The sequence below is a fragment of the Molossus molossus genome, unplaced genomic scaffold (genome assembly GCF_014108415.1).
Source record: "Molossus molossus isolate mMolMol1 unplaced genomic scaffold, mMolMol1.p scaffold_m16_p_10, whole genome shotgun sequence".
In the NCBI taxonomy this organism is placed as follows: domain Eukaryota; kingdom Metazoa; phylum Chordata; class Mammalia; order Chiroptera; family Molossidae; genus Molossus; species Molossus molossus.
The window spans coordinates 47,352,899-47,370,030 of NW_023425345.1; the positions used below are offsets into that span (position 1 = coordinate 47,352,899).

Consider the following 17,132-nt stretch of genomic DNA (forward strand, 5'->3'; position numbering starts at 1 on the left):
GGCGCGTACCTCGGTTGCAGTTTGTCCCCGGCCCTGGTCGGTTGTGCGGGTGGCAGCCACTCGATGTGTCCCTTCACATCGAAGTTTCTCTCTCTCTCTCTGTTCCTCTCTCTCCCTCCCACTCTACCTGAACAAAAAATGGAAAAATGTCCTCCGGTGAGGATAAAAAAAAAAAAAGAAAAAAAAAGTTCTAGTGCAGTGAAAACTGTGTCACTCCATTTATTGAGGTCTCACATTCTTTAAATAGTTGTATAACAATGTCCATGAAGATCTTATACATTTTTGTTAACTATAATTACTTTCAGTTTTTGTTGCTCTTGTCAGAAGGATTTTAAATTGCAATTTGTGATTTACTTTTGTGTGTAAAAAAATCTATTAAGTTCTACCTAGGGACCTTACTAAACTCTTTTTAGTTCTAGTAGTTTCTAATACTTGTTTTAAGTTTTCTCAGAAAACCATATTGTCTACAAGTGACAGCTTTGCTTTACTATTGCCATCTTTATACTTTCTTTTTCTTGTCCAAGTGCAAAGGCTAAGACATAGAACGAGTTTGCACACAGTAATCACCATTGTATTGCTCCTGATTTCAGTGGGAATGTTCCTACAATTTCACCATTAAATATCACACTTGCTATAAGTTTTTGGTAGTTTTCTTTTTAAAAGTTAAGAGTTCCCTTTTAGTTCTAGATTGCTAAGAGTTTTTATAATTTGGTGTTCAATTTCATCAAATGCTTTTTAATTTTTTTTGATATCTATTGAAGTGATCATATGGATTAATTTCTCATTAAGTCATATGTGCATTAAGTGTATGGTTACTTGTGGCTATTAAGATGATAACTCAAAAATCATTCATTATTGGCCTCAACATGCAATGTATATTTTTTATAGTCATTAGCTCCCTACTTATGCTAATACTATGTTAACATAGTTTATTTACTAATAACCCTTTTAAATGTATTTGAGGTCAGTTACAGAAATATATCAAGAATAAAAATAATTAAGTGTGTAAATCAGGGTAACAGAAATATAAAAGCCAGAAAATAACATAAAGCCATGTATCAGAGTAATAAACAAATGATTTATGATTAACCATAAGGTCCTGTTCAGAAGTTAAGAGTTCACCTGCAAATCTGCCTCTGAGATTCCTTGTAGCTAAAGAAAATCAATAGCATGGTCTAAAGTTTCAACCCAATAAAAACCAAACTGGTTGTTCAAAAGGAATATGTCTGGTGTGAGGATCCTCCAGAAAGAAATTTATTCCATGGTTCCTTATAAAGAGTAAGGCCTGATTGAATAGACTTCACATTAACATACCTTCTCCAAATTGAAGAAATAAAGGGATGGCAGAGGAGAATTATGAAGAATCAGAACATTTCCTGGAAATGACATGTTTGCCACAGATAGTCCATGAATTGGAAACTTGATGCTCATAATGGGATGGGTTAAGAAGAGATGATGGCAAAGAGTGTTGGGTGGTTTCACCTTCGCAAATAATTTGGGTAGGTGTTCTCTTTTGTTTTAGGAAGAAAAATCAGGTCTGGTTTCAACTCCTTAAGATTTTAGACTAAGGCAGAGACCTCTTCTTTATATTTTTATCTTCTTCCTTCACACCCTACTTGCTTTTATACTAAGATTGTAGGTTCAAATGAATAAATTAAATTAGAATCATCAGTGTCAAATTACAGCTACAAAATGTGTTGCTGGTAATAAGCACATTTGGTTTTATTTTTGAGTACTCAGCACAAGAGCAGTGAATCCAAATCTTGCTTTTTATTTCCAAAATGGGAAGTGTTCTTGGATCCAGTCCTTACAAACAGACAAACAAAGAGGACAGTGAAATCCTGAAATGTGGAGAAGAGAAAATCCATTTCCTGAGTGGTCCTTCTGTGGTTTGACCTTAGGTTTGAATGAAGAAGCTGCCATTTGCCCTGGTCCCCAAAGTCATCTGTTTCTCTCCTTTTAAAGGGTCATCTGTAAAAGTAAAGGGTTGGGAAAAATCAACTAGACTGAATTCTTATAAAGAGCAGGCTCAAGGGGGATAAATAATCCACAAATAGCTGCGTGGATGCACAGAAAAGGTGTGTCCTGAAAGGCAGTATTTCTTTCTTTTCTTTTCTCTTTTTTTTTTTTTTTTGTTACTTTGCTTACTAAAACTAGATTATTTCAGGCCCCATCCTGTACCCCACTGAGTCAGAATTCCTGGAAGAGGGCCCGAGAATCGTCTGTTTAAACAGTGCTCCCCGCTGTGTGTATAAGAAGGTAACCTCAGAAAATGTGGCCCTAAAATGTTTATAGTAATCTCAGCAGGGATAGGAGGTGATTTTTTTTTTCTCATTCTTAGACAATTTCTAAGTTACCATTTATGTATTTATTTTTGTAATTACACAAAAAGTGTTCATTTAAAGAGAAAAGTTGGAAGGGAACGTAACCTAGGTACTCACTTTCATCCTAGGCTCGTCTGTGTTCTGTCCTAGAGGGAACTCACGTTGCCCACTTGGGCAGATTCCCCCAGCAGATCAGTCCACTCCCTTCAAACCATTTGCCACCAACACGTGAATTTAAATTAAGTCCTACTTAAATAATTTATTTTGCTTACCAAACCTTCTTGAGCACATGATATGTAACTAATAAATAGCACTTAGAGTAATTAGACAGTAATTTTTTTGCACAAATTAAGTGCCTTTGAATTTTTCTCACCCATCTTTGTAGGCTTAGCAGAGATTGGCAAATTGAAAGATACAATGACAGCACCATCAGTCCTTTGCCTGGAAAAGCTGTGAGAATATTTGAAATTAATCTATGCATATCTTTCATTAATCCAACTGATTTGTTCTTTATTATCATCATCACAATGTATTCAGTAAATTTTACTTCTTAGACACTATAACCCCTGCTTTTTATGCTGAAAGAGCTGGATGACATGAAGAAAACGGTAGGTTGGTGTTTACAATCACCATTATTACGACATAATTCACAAGCAAGTCCTTCCCAACAATGACTTTGTTAAGCCAAATGAGATGTGTAATCTGAGGTGCTTGGGGACAGAAAGCTTCCTTAATTAAGCCAGTCTGTCCTTTGTGATTTTGATTGCTTTATTCTTTATTTCTCTGACAGCTTTACTAATCTCTCAAAAGAGGTATGAATAAAAGACATCAGTTTCTGGAGTGAGCTAGGTGCCTGCGTCCTTTTCACTGAGCCCCCAGTACTTCCTCCTCCAGCAGTAACAGAATCACATGCATCTTTCTGTGGTGTATGTAGCTCCTCAAAGGTGATAGTCACTTTGGCTATCGGGGAGGGAGGGAGAGAGGGAGGAAAAGGAAAGATAGATCCAGGTTGCAATGCCGATAGATTTGCTTCCCTAGAGAAAGAGTCATTTACAGCACAATTATAATGTTCAACAGGGCTTTTTTTTTTTTTTCAGAGCTAGTGAGTCTAGTGGAATCATTTTGTGCTGCAAAATACAATCACAGACTGTAGAACATAGTTTAGGTTCTTATAGGTAAGGTTTTCCAACAAGGCACATAGATAATTTCTAGTGAAAGATTGTGTGCCCTCAGATATTCATTTACTCAACAAATATTTATTGAGCAATGGCTGTGTCAGGCAGTATACTATATTAATTTTCTTTCATTTTTAAGATAGAAGACAGCTCTAACCTAATTTTTTTTAATGCCAAGAGCACTGTTACCCACCCAAGTGTAAATTCTACAGGGAAGTAAAGATGATGATTTCATATTAAACAGCCCTAAGCACTCTCTTCCTGAAACGCGCCTGTTTGACAAATATAGCGCGTATGCTAATTTACTTTAGCGACCTGACAAACCAAGGAAACTGGCTTCATCAATTTTTTAAATATTCCACTAGTTCTTTATGAATTGCCTTGTTAAGGGAAAATAACAGGAACTCTTGGCAACAATGTGGGCTCTCGGTTCTTGACTTCATGCAGGAAAGATTTCTCAACACAAGTCCAGGTGATTTTGAAAGTATATTTATTAAAGCTGGGAACAGTGACACAAAAGAAAGGCTTACATAGAAGAGGCAAGATCCCAGCAACAGAAGTGAGCCTGGGCGTGGCTGCCTTGCCCTTTGGAGAGGCAGGGGCAGAGGGCAGAGGGCAGAGGGCAGAGGCAGAAGAAGTAGCCAGCTGGGCTGCCTGGGGTTGGGAAAGAAGTTACTGAGACACAAGAAGTGCCCTTGGAGAAAGAGAGCGAAGACACGTGCCTTAGGAAAGAAGGTGAGGGGAAGCATCAGTGCCTCTGTCTTTCTGGGGCTTGCCTGCACCTCCCCCTGCTATCCCAAGGCAGGAGCTCCCTCTCTAGAGCACAGCCATGCTCCCGCCCCTCTTTCCTGAGGGGCTCGCTCTCTCTAGAGCACGCTGGCTCCCCCCACCCTTCCTACGGAGCATATCTGCTTCCTTTCTCCAAGGGCACTACTTCAGCCTCATTCACTTCTTCCTGAGTTCACGCAGCACAGCTGGCTCACTTCTTCTGCCTCTCTGACTTTCCAAAGGGCCAAGGCAGCCACTCCTAGGCTCCCTCCTGTTGCTGTGATCATGCCTCTTCTATCTTAAGCCCTTCCTTTGTTTTACTGCCCCCAGCTTTATTAAACATGCTTTCAAATCACCTGGACTCGTGCAATCTTTCCTGCGTGAAGTCAAGAACAAGAGCCCACATCACCATCAACAGAACTGTCTCACTAAGTAACACCGACATGCTGATATATTAACATGTTTATATAAAAATGTCCTACCCTTGATTCAGCTGTTTAAATACTCATAGTTAGTGGTAAAATCGAGGGCATTATAAAGCAACTTCAAGGTCTAGCAATTATCTTGAAGGAAATCAGGTAAATATCTCAGGAGTTCTTTGTAAAGAACTAGATAAGAACTAAATGGAATAAATTAGTACAACCTTTTTGGAGGGCAGTATAACAGTACATACTAAAAACTTAAAATTGCATATACTCTTTGATTAATAATCCTGCTTGTAGGACTTTGTCCTGAGAAAGTAACGATGGAGGCACAGAGATTATTCTATAAGAATTTTTATAGAAGTGGAAAATTAGAAACAATCTAAATAACCAACACTTTGAGGTTGGTAAATAAAAAAGTCCATCTGTCTAAGAGAATATTATGCCATTAAAATGAGGTAAAAGAGAAGTATATCTAATTTTTCTGCATCTGTGATATTCGCATGTGCTATACACTCGTATCAATGACTTCCTTAATACTTACAGAAATGGGCCAAAAGAGAGGAGATACAAAGATGTGTTTATATTCTTTGGAGGATGTAAAGGCTGTATAGCTATCAGATGGGGAATAAGACAGTCTAAGATCCAGGATGACCAAGTGGTAGAGAAGAATCTGGAAGAGAGAGGGCTGAGTGACCCAGCATTAAGATCCATTTTCTGGAGTTCTAGCGAAATGGTATCATTCATATCCCACTGCAGGGATTAAGGTGTCATTGGGTGCATAGTGTGGAGGCCAAGTGGGAATTACCTATTTTTGCTCAGATGTTTAGCATGAAAAAGTACAGATGAGAGTATAAAACTTACAGGGTAGAGAGGATATTTTTAAAAGAAATAAGGGAAGTTGAGCATGTTCGAAGGGCCATGTAGCATGTACTTTATACCCATGATCACATTTAGTCCTTAAATAACTCCAAAATGAAGCTATTTCTTATCTCATTTTTTAGATGAAGCCACTGATGCTTGTAGAGTTTCAATTATTTGCCCATCACAGAGCTAGCACATTGCAGAACCAGGATTTCAGTTTTGACTCCTACTCTAACCATTATGCCCAGGAGTGAAAAGCAGACCCAAACTGCAAGAGCTAGAGGGACAATGTGGGCTACTGAAGCCTGAGAGGGGAGGGTCCCGTGAAGGGCATGAGAAGCTACAGCCTCAGAAATCAACAAAGGAGGAACTGTGTCCTTCTTCACCATGCGGCACGTTGTGGTCTTGGTTGATACAGTTGGTACAACCAAGGCAGGAGTAGTTTGTGTTTGTATGTTTGATGAGAGAGCTGCCGTCTTGTGGGGCTGGTTCCTTCCCAGCTCTCCAAACCATCCCCCTTTTGTCAGGTAGTAATTCAGAGTCCAAGGTCTCTGGAAGTCACTTCACTCTGCCCTGAGCTATCCAGAGCTAGTACACTCCAGAATTAAACAGCATCTCTCCTTCTTCATCATATTTTGTAATACTGTAAGTAAAAGTTCGTGGAACATTTTGCAGGGCTCAGGACAGGTGAGCCCAGTTACACTGCAGTGATTTGTATTCCTCAGTTCATTTTCTCTTACCAGGCAGCCATCGATCCACCATCCACTCAATTTATTCATTCATTCATTAGACATTTATTGCGTGTTTCTTCTGTTATAGGCCTAAGTGCTGAGGATATCAAGATTAAAAGACAAGCATCTCCAGGGGCAGGGATGGTAACTGAAGAGCGGGCAGGGCTGTGGAAGGATTGAATATTCTTAAAGATGAGAGACATTTGAGGGCGTGTGTTGGCTGAGTAAGAGCAATGAAGAACAAAGGATGAAGGGAAGGGATTGCTGCACCAAGCTCAAGAAGAGATAGGAAAAGGATGCAATCTTCTGACACTAGAAAGAGAGATGACATCCAGCTGTCGACAGGTGTAAAGACACCTGCAGGAGATTCCCAGTGTGTGGCTGCCAGTTTCTCTGTGACAAAGGAGGCAAGGTCACTTGGAGTCTGCTGGCCTGGGAGTTAGGTGTGGAGTCTGAGGAGCGTCTTGAAAGTTTGAACAGCTCCCTGGGGGATGAGTAGAGGCCAGGTAGGAGAGCATCATGGAGTGCCTAACTGATAGGATCCGTGAATTTCTAATAAGGCCAATTAACATGTTATATGATTTCTTTTTACCAGTACTTAATTGTTAACATACCCATTAAACCACTGGAGAAGCCCCTCTGACTGATTTTTCTACTCTTCTAACTAGGACATTGTCTACAAGAGCTCAAATCCTTGGGTCTGAGCTTTACGTCCTAATTGAAATTATTTCTGACTGACGTACAGGATGCAGAAGACACAGTCATAGATCCTGCTAGGACCCGCTAGTGAGACAGTCTGGGTGGCCCCCTGCGCAGGCTCAGGGTGAGTCATCTCGGAAGGACACCTGCCACCTGCACTGTACAGTGATTTAAGCTTTAGGCCAACAACTTTTCCCTAGTCCGTGACTTCTCTGTCGGGATTCTCACTGGCAAGTGACAGAAATGAGCTCCAATGTCAGCACGCAGGGAGTTTGTCAGTGCACGTTAGAGAGCTCGAAGGGTCTTCGGAGGGGTTGGGCAAACATGCCTGGAGACTAGGCAGCCAGAGCAGTGCCCCAGATCCCACTGCAGTGCCAGGATGGGCAAGAGTGGTCCCTACCCTGGCACCTCTGACCGGCAGTGGTCCCCTAAAGCTCCTGCTAAAACCTGGGCCATCTCGGGAACTGGCATTTGCTCTCCCAGTCACCCCAGAATGGTTTCTGCTTGGCCCGACTTCTTTGCATTGCTAGCTTCTGATGCAGAGCCCGGAGCGGGCGGCCTGATCAACAAGGTCTAGCCTGTGTGCCAGTCACTGAACCTCAGGGGAGACCAGGACTGGGAGTGTCTGAGTTGTTACCTGCTGTCGTGGCTGTGGGCTCTGGCAGGAGTTGAAGTGCTGGGTGGCCATAAAGAATGACAGCCATCCATTACAGTGCCACGAAACACGTGAATAAATGTCCATTACAGTGCCACGAAACACGTGAATAAATGTTTTATTCCTTCTGCATCAGGAGACCCTTAGGTCAAGGGATGCTGAGTGTCTCTGTAGTTCTTCTATAGCAGACTACTTTAAATTTTTCTTTGAATCTTAAATTCTCTGTAGGATGCTCTCAGAAAAAGTTTGTAGAATGAATTCATAAGTGTTGTTAAGTATATTCTTTCCACAAACATGTATTGGGCATATACTCCGCGCCAGCCAGGTTAAACATTGCTTACAGATCAAAAATGCATTTACCCAGTAGCAACGAAAAGCCGTCGGGAGGGAGGAGTGGGCTCCCATGCAGGAACCAAGCTGAGAATTAGGATCTAGAGTGAAGACATACTGCCTCGGCACGAAGCAGGGTGAGTCTGGCTCAGCCTCCCAAGGTGAGGTCGGGGATACGGCAGGTCGGGGGTAGAAAGGGCTGAGAAATGTGGCCTGGAGAATTGCAGAGGTGGCAGGGGTGAGAGGCAGGCAGAGGGGACAGTCGTGTGCCGGGAGCTCGGGGGAGGACTGCACCTCCAGCTCCGGTCTCCTCAGACTGGGCATTCCTAGGCTGCTTGCTTGTTTATTTTTAAAGGCGCTGTAGTACTTGCTGGTTTTTCTCTAAGTGACTATGTCCGCTCAGATTGTAACAAGCGATTACATCTGTTATATCTGCAAAGCTCTAGTACAGTGTCTGGCATGTTGTATGTACTATATAACGATTTACTAAATACATAAAAATAAAGCAGAGTTCTGTTTCGGATAATTCCGTAAAATGTTAGGGATTCCACTTGGATTCATATTTAGCCAAACTCCAGGTGTGTTCTTTTCACCTGTTGACGATCGGTCTTTTGTCCACAGCATCTGCTTCACATTCGTGAGGTGCTTTGCCTGTGCTAGGCGCTGTCGGGAGCTCAGCAGCTCAGCCACCCTCCGGGCACCGACGCCCACGGGTCACCACAGCCTCGGCAAACCAAGGGGGCTCCCTGGGCAAAGCCGTGTACCTCGGCCTGGCTCACTGATTCCTCTCTTATCTTAATCGCTGACGTTTTTTTTTTTTTTTAGACTTTATTATTGTAGTTTTTCATCATCACCCAAGGATATTTTTGTATTCATCTTCTGATAGATTGGAAGGGGAGAGGGAGGAAGAGAGAGAGAAAAACATCGATGTAAGAGAAACACATCGACTGGTTGCCACCCACACGACCCCAACCGGGGCCGAGGGCAAACTGCAACCAAGGTCCGTGCCCTTAGCCGCAACTGAACCCGGGACTCTCTGGTCTGCAGGCTGATGCTCTAACCACTGAGCAAAACTGGCCAGGGCTTAACAGCTGACGTTTAAAAAAATTCTTTTAATCTAGATTTTTCCGTTTTCTCCAGTGGGGAAATTGGTCCAGTTTACCTCCTGTGATTACTAGAGATAGAAATTCTAGTTTATGTGCTTTGTGTGGTTTAAATCATATAACCCTCGCAAGAACCCAGCAGGAAACTGGTGAGGTTTTCTCCATTCTACAGATGAGAAAAATGAGGCAAGAGAGTTTGTTCCTGCCAAGAGTCAGAGAGGTGAATTTCACAGTTTTTCACAGCTTGTGTGTTTAATCCATGTGAACTCATTTTCTTCTGTTCATAACACTGTATAATTTCCTCATCATCAAAAGCATTCTTTTTTTTTTTTATTTTTTTTATTTTATGAATTTTTATTTATTTTTTTGTTACAGATATTTTACCTTTTTACCCCATTGGCACCCCCACCCCACCCCCCCTCCACCCTGTCCCCGGTTTAGTTGTCCATGTCCATTGGTCATGCATACATGCATATAAGTTCTGTGGTTTATCTCTTCCCACCCCCCCACCCCCCATCCCCTTTTCTGAGGGATGTCAGTCTGTGCCCTACTTCCATGTGTCTGGGTCTACTGTATTCCTCAGACTGTTATGTTCATTAAAAAGGCAAACAAGTTCCTATCTCTACCTGCTTCCCTTACAACTCAGGACACAGTTTGATAAAACCCTAGCCAAGTATAGAATTTAATGTCAATAAATATAGCACTAGATTCTGTATCTTTTCAGATGGCCTCATAACATGGACAAATATATTATCAGTTCATTAGTTCCCTGGTTTTGTAGAGTTAGACGTTTTTTATAGCTTTAAAAACATCTCAGTCTTGCAAAGAGAAAAATTCCTTTCTTGTGCCAAAATGTTCTGTGTTGTTTTATTGAATTTGGTCAAGGCGTGCAGAGGTGAAATGCCTTGTCCAAAACTGAACCATTCGAATGCCTGATATGGAAATAACATTTTAAAAATTTAGAATGTCAGATCTGGGCTATAACTGGTAAACAACATCAGTGAAAGGTACTTTTAAAAAAAAAAAAATCCATTTGTGTGTAAAATCTCTTATAAGCCAAAAAAAAAGAAATCCTTGGAATTGTGCCCAAATTAGAGATTCTTATGTACCTCAAATGACTGAAAATCTGTGGGACACCCAAGGGCTTTCCCAAGTGTGCTCCACGGCACCCCTCTGAGGAAGCCAACGCCCACGGGCCACCAACAGCCAGAGACCTCCAGTTGCTCCTGTGTCATTTTGAGCGCATGTCTCTCTTCATCAGGTTCAAACTGATTTGATGTTTATATTTTCTTTAAACATACACACACACACAATCTTTTTCTAGCCTTGGTAAAACTAAAGGCCTAATATGTTCCGATTTCGTTCAACAGAAAAAAAGACAAGCATATGAATCTAACCTCATCCATGACGGCCTGCAGCTAGAAGCAACAAGATCGGTAAGTGGCAGTCCCTTCCCAACCCTTGGCCGCGTGGCTCTGGGGAACTCGCTTGTCACTTGGAATGCTGGAAGGGCGTCTGAAACATACAGTCCCAGCCAGGCCTTAGTTACAGGCTGGGCGGGAGTTGGTCATAATCTGCGTTATAGAATGTACGTGCTTCTGATCGAAGCCAGCAGATCTTTGGTAGTTGCCAAAGAATGGAACAATAAATACAGGTATAAGTGATTATTTTCTTATTTAAAAAAAATTTTTTTAAGATTTTTTTATTATACAAGTAATAATTTACAAAAAAAAGAAAGTGTAGGAATAGTGAAAATACAAATCACCTTTATCTTAATTATCCATAAATAACCTTGTAGTCCTTCTAAAATTTTTTTGCTCAAATATATCCATTTTTGTCTTCCAAAAGGAGACATTATAATATCACAGGGATTTAATTTACTTTTTTCCCTTTAATATATAGTAAATGCATTTCTATATCAATAAACATCCTCTGACATCCTTTATAATGACCACATAACATAATATTGAACAAATATAATAAATTAAACAGTCCTGGGTTTAAGAAATGAAAAAGTTGTTATTACAATAACATTGTAATATTCCAGTGTTTTAATTTTTATTCACTAATTTGGATGAGTGGTAGGCAAATGAACAAGTTTGCTTTTCTTCTTTTAAAATATTAGGAATTATGATAAGATTTTTAATTACTTAGTAATTCAAACTAAGAAGTTATCTTTTAGGCAAAAAGTGAACAGTAGTTTGCAAATGTCTTTTTTATTGTATCTTTACTTACACTAGCATCTGTGTGTATGTTCACATATGCGTGTGTTTAACTACCAACCACATAAGAAAAATCTGTATGTTTGGTTTCCTAAATTGTGTTTTTATTCTTCCAATATAGGTTTTGGATGACAGGCTTGTATTTGTGAAGGTGCATGCCCCATGGGAGGTGTTGTGTACATATGCAGAGTTAATGCATATCAAATTACCTCTGAAACCCAATGATCTGAAGACCCGGTCTTCAGCCTTCGGTAACTTCACCTGGTTTAGCAAAGTCCTCCAAGTGGATGAAAGTATCATCAAGCCAGAGCAAGAGTTTTTCACTGCCCCATTTGAGAAGAACCGGATGAATGATTTTTATATTCATGATAAAGATACCTTCTTTAATCCAGCCACCAGAAGCCGCATTGTAAGTCCAGACCAAATTTACTTGCTGTCTTTGGGTGATTTGCAACCTGCTGTTGAATAATTAGTGGTTTGGTTTGGTTTGGTTGGCTCGGTTTTGTTTTTAGAAGCTGCTAGACACAGAAGAGAAAAGAAATATGCCTCCAGATTCTGGTTATGGTAGTAAAAAGGATTGGTTAGTTATGCTGTATAAACCACACACTCTGTTTTGTAATCTTTTCAGGTTTACTTCATCCTCTCTCGAATCAAGTATCAAGTGAGAGAAAACGTTAAAAAGTTTGGAATTAACAAACTTGTCAGTTCTGGAATCTACAAGGCAGCTTTCCCTCTTCATGATGTAAGTCAAATAGCAAAAATGAAATAAAATATCTAATGTACACTCCAGTGTTAGTAGGGAAGAGCTAATCTTGACCTTACGTTTTTCTCAGTAAAATTAATAGAAAGATTACTAGCTTATCAGGGACAGGACTAGGCTGCATTGTTCACTGATAAATCCTAGATAGAGAGAAGGCCCTCCATTTAAATGAGTGCGTGAAGCCAAGACAGTGTGGCTCAGTGGATTGAGCATTGTCCCATGGACCAGAGTGGTCCCAGTTTGATTCCCAGTCAGGACACATGCCTGGGTTTTGGGCTCAATCCCCAGTAGGGGGCGTGCAGGAGACAGCAGATCATTGTTTCTCATATCGATGTTTCTATCTCTCTCTAAAATAAAAACATGTTTTTAAAAAATGAATAAATGAGTGAGTGAGTGAATGAATGAACCAATGAATGAAAGAACCAACAGACAAACAGTAGCTCTCACATAGTTGATGCATTAAGCAGTGTAGATTAGCAGTTAAGAGCATGGACTCTGGCCGAAATGCCTGCTGCACCATTTTCTAGATGGATGACCTTGTGCAAGTCATTTAGTCCTTCCTTTCCTCAGTCTCTTCATCATTAAAATGGGAATAATAATAGTACCTACCTCAGAGTTGCTATGAGGATGAATTAATCCATGTCAAATGCCAGAACAGTTCCTGGCATATAGTGAGTACTATATATGTTTTAGCTCTTTTCATAATTACTGACAGATGGTATCATCAACCAGAAAAGTAGTGGTTCTGTGTACGCAAAAATACATGTTAGAACTTTTCATTTATCATTTTCTAGAATATAGGTGCTTTTCTCCTCTGAAAAGCCATTTCACATTGTGCCCTGGAATACCACGGGCTTTTAAAAGGCCACCCCTCAGGGTTCTTGTAATGGCAGTATGGCACTGAGTTGGCATTTTTTAAGGACTACGTTCTGAGACGACAGCAACTCCTCAAATTCAAGGGTACTTCTCTAGCTGATCACATCTCACATGAAATGCAACTTTTTAAATGTAACTGCTCAGACCCTTAGCGATTTAGTAAATGCAAGGATATTATATCTAAGCGCCTTAAATAAATTCTGCCATTGAAATAAATGAAAGGCGTGTTACATTCACCATCAATTTATCTGAATCTCTAAGACCAAAGAAAGCAAACACTGAGATTGATCATTGCTGCTGTGAGTGCCTGTATCGGTGGATGAAGACAGTACTGAAATGTACCATATAAGGTAGTAAAGCCAGGACACATGCAAACGAGAGAACAGAGAGGAGGGCTGAGAAGCAGATGCTGAGCTTCCTGGCTGAGAGACGCAACACAGCAGCCCAGCCATGTGTTTTATATTTGTGCCCCAGCAAAATTTGCAAGTATAGCATGACACGGATTTGGGGGATACTGCAGAGACCTCTCATGAATATAATCTGGGATGCCAAGGTTCTATACTATTCAGTTGGCATCTGGCCATGCCCAGTATTTTTCTTTTAAAGCCCCTTTTCCAGGCTAAGGAATGATTTCATGTGCTATTTGGAAGGGAATGGAGTGGAGGTCAGGACCCATGTGAAGTCTTGTCTGGGTGATAATCTGGTTCTAGTTACAGGAGGAAGGAAAACCAGTCAGGTGGAAAGAAGAGGGACTGAATTTAAGCAGAGGCAGGAAGTTTTGTTTCTTGAATAGGCTAAGTGTATAACATGATATCAAGCGTCCTTGTCACTTATATTATACATGTTGTTACTGAATAACTGTTGAATTGGGGGAAAAGGAGCCTGGGTTTTAGAACTGACCCTGCTGCTAACCAGCTAAGGCCCTGCTTCCCCTGGGTGTCCGAGGAGGGGGCTTGATATCAGGTGTCCCTCCACTGTGGCAGCTTTGGCACTTAAGTGGCCCAATTTTTCATTGTTTAGGACTGACCCACTTGTAGGCTCCCATCAAGCACCTGCCGTGTTCCCCAGGATTGTAACAACCAGGCATTCCTCCCCACCCACATTTGCAAATGGCCTTTAAGGGGTTAGTAATAACCCTGGTTGAAAATCACTAAAAAGTACGTGGTATGATCTCAGTTATTTGTGGAATATAATGAACTAAACAAATGAACTGATGAACTGATGAACAAAATTGACCCAGAGACATAGAGGTGGGGTACAGACTGACAAGCCTCAGAGGAGGCAGGGTTGGGGGGAAAGAGATAAACCACAGAACTTATATGCATGTATGCATGACCAATGGACATAGACAACAAAGCTGGGGATGGGGCAGAGGAGATGGGGAGGAGGGTGTCAATGGGGGAAAAAAGAGAAACATCTGTAACAAAAACAAATTAATAAAAAATAAATAAATAAAATACCCCCCCCCCAAAGTATGTGGTATTTCCATTCCCTTTAACAAATAAGGGTCCCTAATTTACAAACGCCTGTGAAGTATTAGAACACGTGGTGACTACGATGCTCACTTGTTTCATTTGGTTTCCCAGTGCAACTTCAGCTGTCCGTCAGAAGATTTCAGCTGCCCGAATGAACGGTACCTTCTGTACATGGAGTGGGCTCATCCTCGAAGCATATACAAAAAGCAGCCCTTGGATCTTATCAGGTAAGGCTGCAATTTTCAACCGGTGTGCCGTGCGAATGTTTAAAACATGCAGTACCTGACTAATTTGTCAGGGGCACGGATCTCTTTTCCCTTAGATTGTCATATCAAAAATGACAATGCCAACACAACAATAGCCATCTGGTGTGAATGCCCTGTTTTGAACCATACATCTATAGGTATATAATAGAGTTGCATTTTATTGGTCACTTCACGGAGTAAGGTTGCATCTGATTAGTTAATTCTTGGTACCAGAATCCTTATATACAAGTATAGGCCCCTGATTTTTTTAAAAGTTACTTTGGAGCAAAAAGGGGTAGGTGATTACTATTATTGTTTTCTTTTTATAAATCAATCACAATTACACCTTTTTTTTTTTTTTTTGGTTAGATTAGCAAAAAATATATTTTTTGGTGTACTGCAAAATTTTAGTAACTAGTTTGTGTGTGCCACAAGGTGAAAAGGGTTGAAAATCACTTAGGCAAAATGTTGTGGACTCAGGGGTGCCCTCATGGCATTCAAGTGTGACAATACTCAGGGAGCTGCGAACCAGGCACGCTCACCTGGACTGCTGGAGCCTTGTTGCCCAGAGACTTTATTAAGGCTTCATTATGTAGGCATGCCTGACTGAGTCATTCCCCAGGTGACTCAGCCTCCAGCCCCTTTGTCTCCCCAGAGGCTGGACCAGTATCACTTGGCTCAAAGCTCCAGCCCTCTCATCACAAGGTTGGTCTTTCTGGCATGGCCACTCCCCTCCCTGACTCCTGTCATCAGCACAGACTCTTCAGGGGGTCACCATGAATAACAAAGACACTCCTATCTCAGGAAATTCCAAGAGTTTAGAGATTACTCCCAGGAACTAGGAATAAGTACCCACCAAAAGCTTCATTGCATAGGAGTAAATGTTAGCTTTTGCTTAAACTGTTTGATAAGAGATAAATGTTCACTGCTTTTCTGTGTCTATTTTAAGATACTGTTTTACTGTAGCACATGAATGTTAGGTCTGGCTCAACATGTGTCTTATCAAAGCACCAGGTTATCTGATCTCCAGAAGCTTATACACTTGGGAAAGGCTTATGAAAAGAGACCAAAAACAAACAAACAAAAATAAGCAAACAGCCCCTGTGTGTGGCTCAGTTGATTGAGTGTCTCCAGTACACCAGAAGGTCACTAGTTGATTCCCCGTCAGGGCACATGCCCAGGTTGTGGGCTCCATTCCTGGTTTAGGTACATGCAGGAGGCGGCAACTGATGGATGTTTCTCTCTGTCTGTCTCCCACCCTTCTCTGTCTCTCAAATCAATAAAATTATATTTTTAAAAAATAAAAAAAAATTTTGATTGAAATGAAGAAAATAACAGTAATGAGATGGGGGGTGGTGTAGGGATAAATGAAGCAAGAAAGTTATCTTTAAGTCAGTAGCATTTGAGCTGAGACTCATATAGTGAAAAGGAACTGGGACTTGGAAGATTTAGAAGTCATTCCAGGAATAGGGGCAGCTTGTACTGTGGCCCTGAGGCACAAACACATTTTTGAAGTCTGAGGAAATATCAAAGACACAGGTGCACTGGGTAGCAGGGTAGCAGGGACACTGAACGCGGTTTAGACTAAGTGCTGTTGTGGTAGTTGAAGCATTCAAGTCGTTTCATCTTGTTCACATGTTGCAAAGATAGGAAATTACAGGAAGCAGGGAGACTAGATAGGAGGCTAATGGAGTGGACCAGATGAGAGATCATGGGAACAAATTTGACATATTTTAGGAGCAGCGTTGACAGGGCTCGATTATAGATTGGATGTCAAAAAGTGAGCAAGAGAGGAGAGTCACGGTGTCCCCAAGTCGGTCTGGAGCCAAGCACCTGTTCTTTCTACAATATCTCAAAGCTCCATGCACGTGTCCACCTATTGGGGAACATTTCCTAGCCTCAAAAGTAAGAGTGTTAAAACACTGTATAGTTCTGTTTCATTTTACATTTATTTTATTATGAGACATTTCAAACATAAAAAAAGTAGAGAGAAGAATACAGCAAACCTGCATTTATCCCATCACCCAGCTCCAAAAATCTATACACTCAGAGCCAATCTTGTTCATCTTTATCTCTACCACCCTCCCGCCCCCCTCCACTGGATTATTTTGAAGAAAATTCCAAATATCATATCATTTTATAAGTAAAATGAGAAGATCCCTTTTGAATACTACCAAAATACTTTTTTTTTCTTTATTTATTTTAAAGAGAGAGAAGGGAGAAGGAGAGAGAAATAGAAACAACGATGAGAGAGAACATCGATTGGCCACCTCCTGCATGCCCCCCACTGGGGATTGGGCCCACAACCTGGGCATGTGTCCTGACCAGGAGTTGAACTGCTGAGGACCTCTTGGTGCATGGGTCAACGCTCAACCACTGAGCCACACCAGCCGGGCCCAAAATACTTTTTAATTAATGTTTACATTTCCCTGATTGTCACACACAAAAAAATATTTTTTAATAGTTTTCTGGTTCAAATCAGA

At 41.0% G+C, this 17,132-nt stretch overlaps 1 protein-coding gene across 4 annotated transcripts in view; it reads left to right on the forward strand.

Moving 5' to 3' along the window:
• Nucleotides 1–17,132, forward strand: part of ANO6 (anoctamin 6) — a 202,053-nt gene that overhangs the window by 131,606 nt on the left and 53,315 nt on the right. For all 4 annotated transcript variants that reach the window (XM_036251953.1, XM_036251954.1, XM_036251955.1 and 1 more), the window contains 4 exons: nucleotides 10,442–10,507; nucleotides 11,415–11,702; nucleotides 11,922–12,035; nucleotides 14,516–14,631. In XM_036251953.1, coding sequence (XP_036107846.1) covers nucleotides 10,442–10,507; nucleotides 11,415–11,702; nucleotides 11,922–12,035; nucleotides 14,516–14,631 — 584 coding nt within the window. The remainder of the gene's footprint in view (nucleotides 1–10,441; nucleotides 10,508–11,414; nucleotides 11,703–11,921; nucleotides 12,036–14,515; nucleotides 14,632–17,132) is intronic.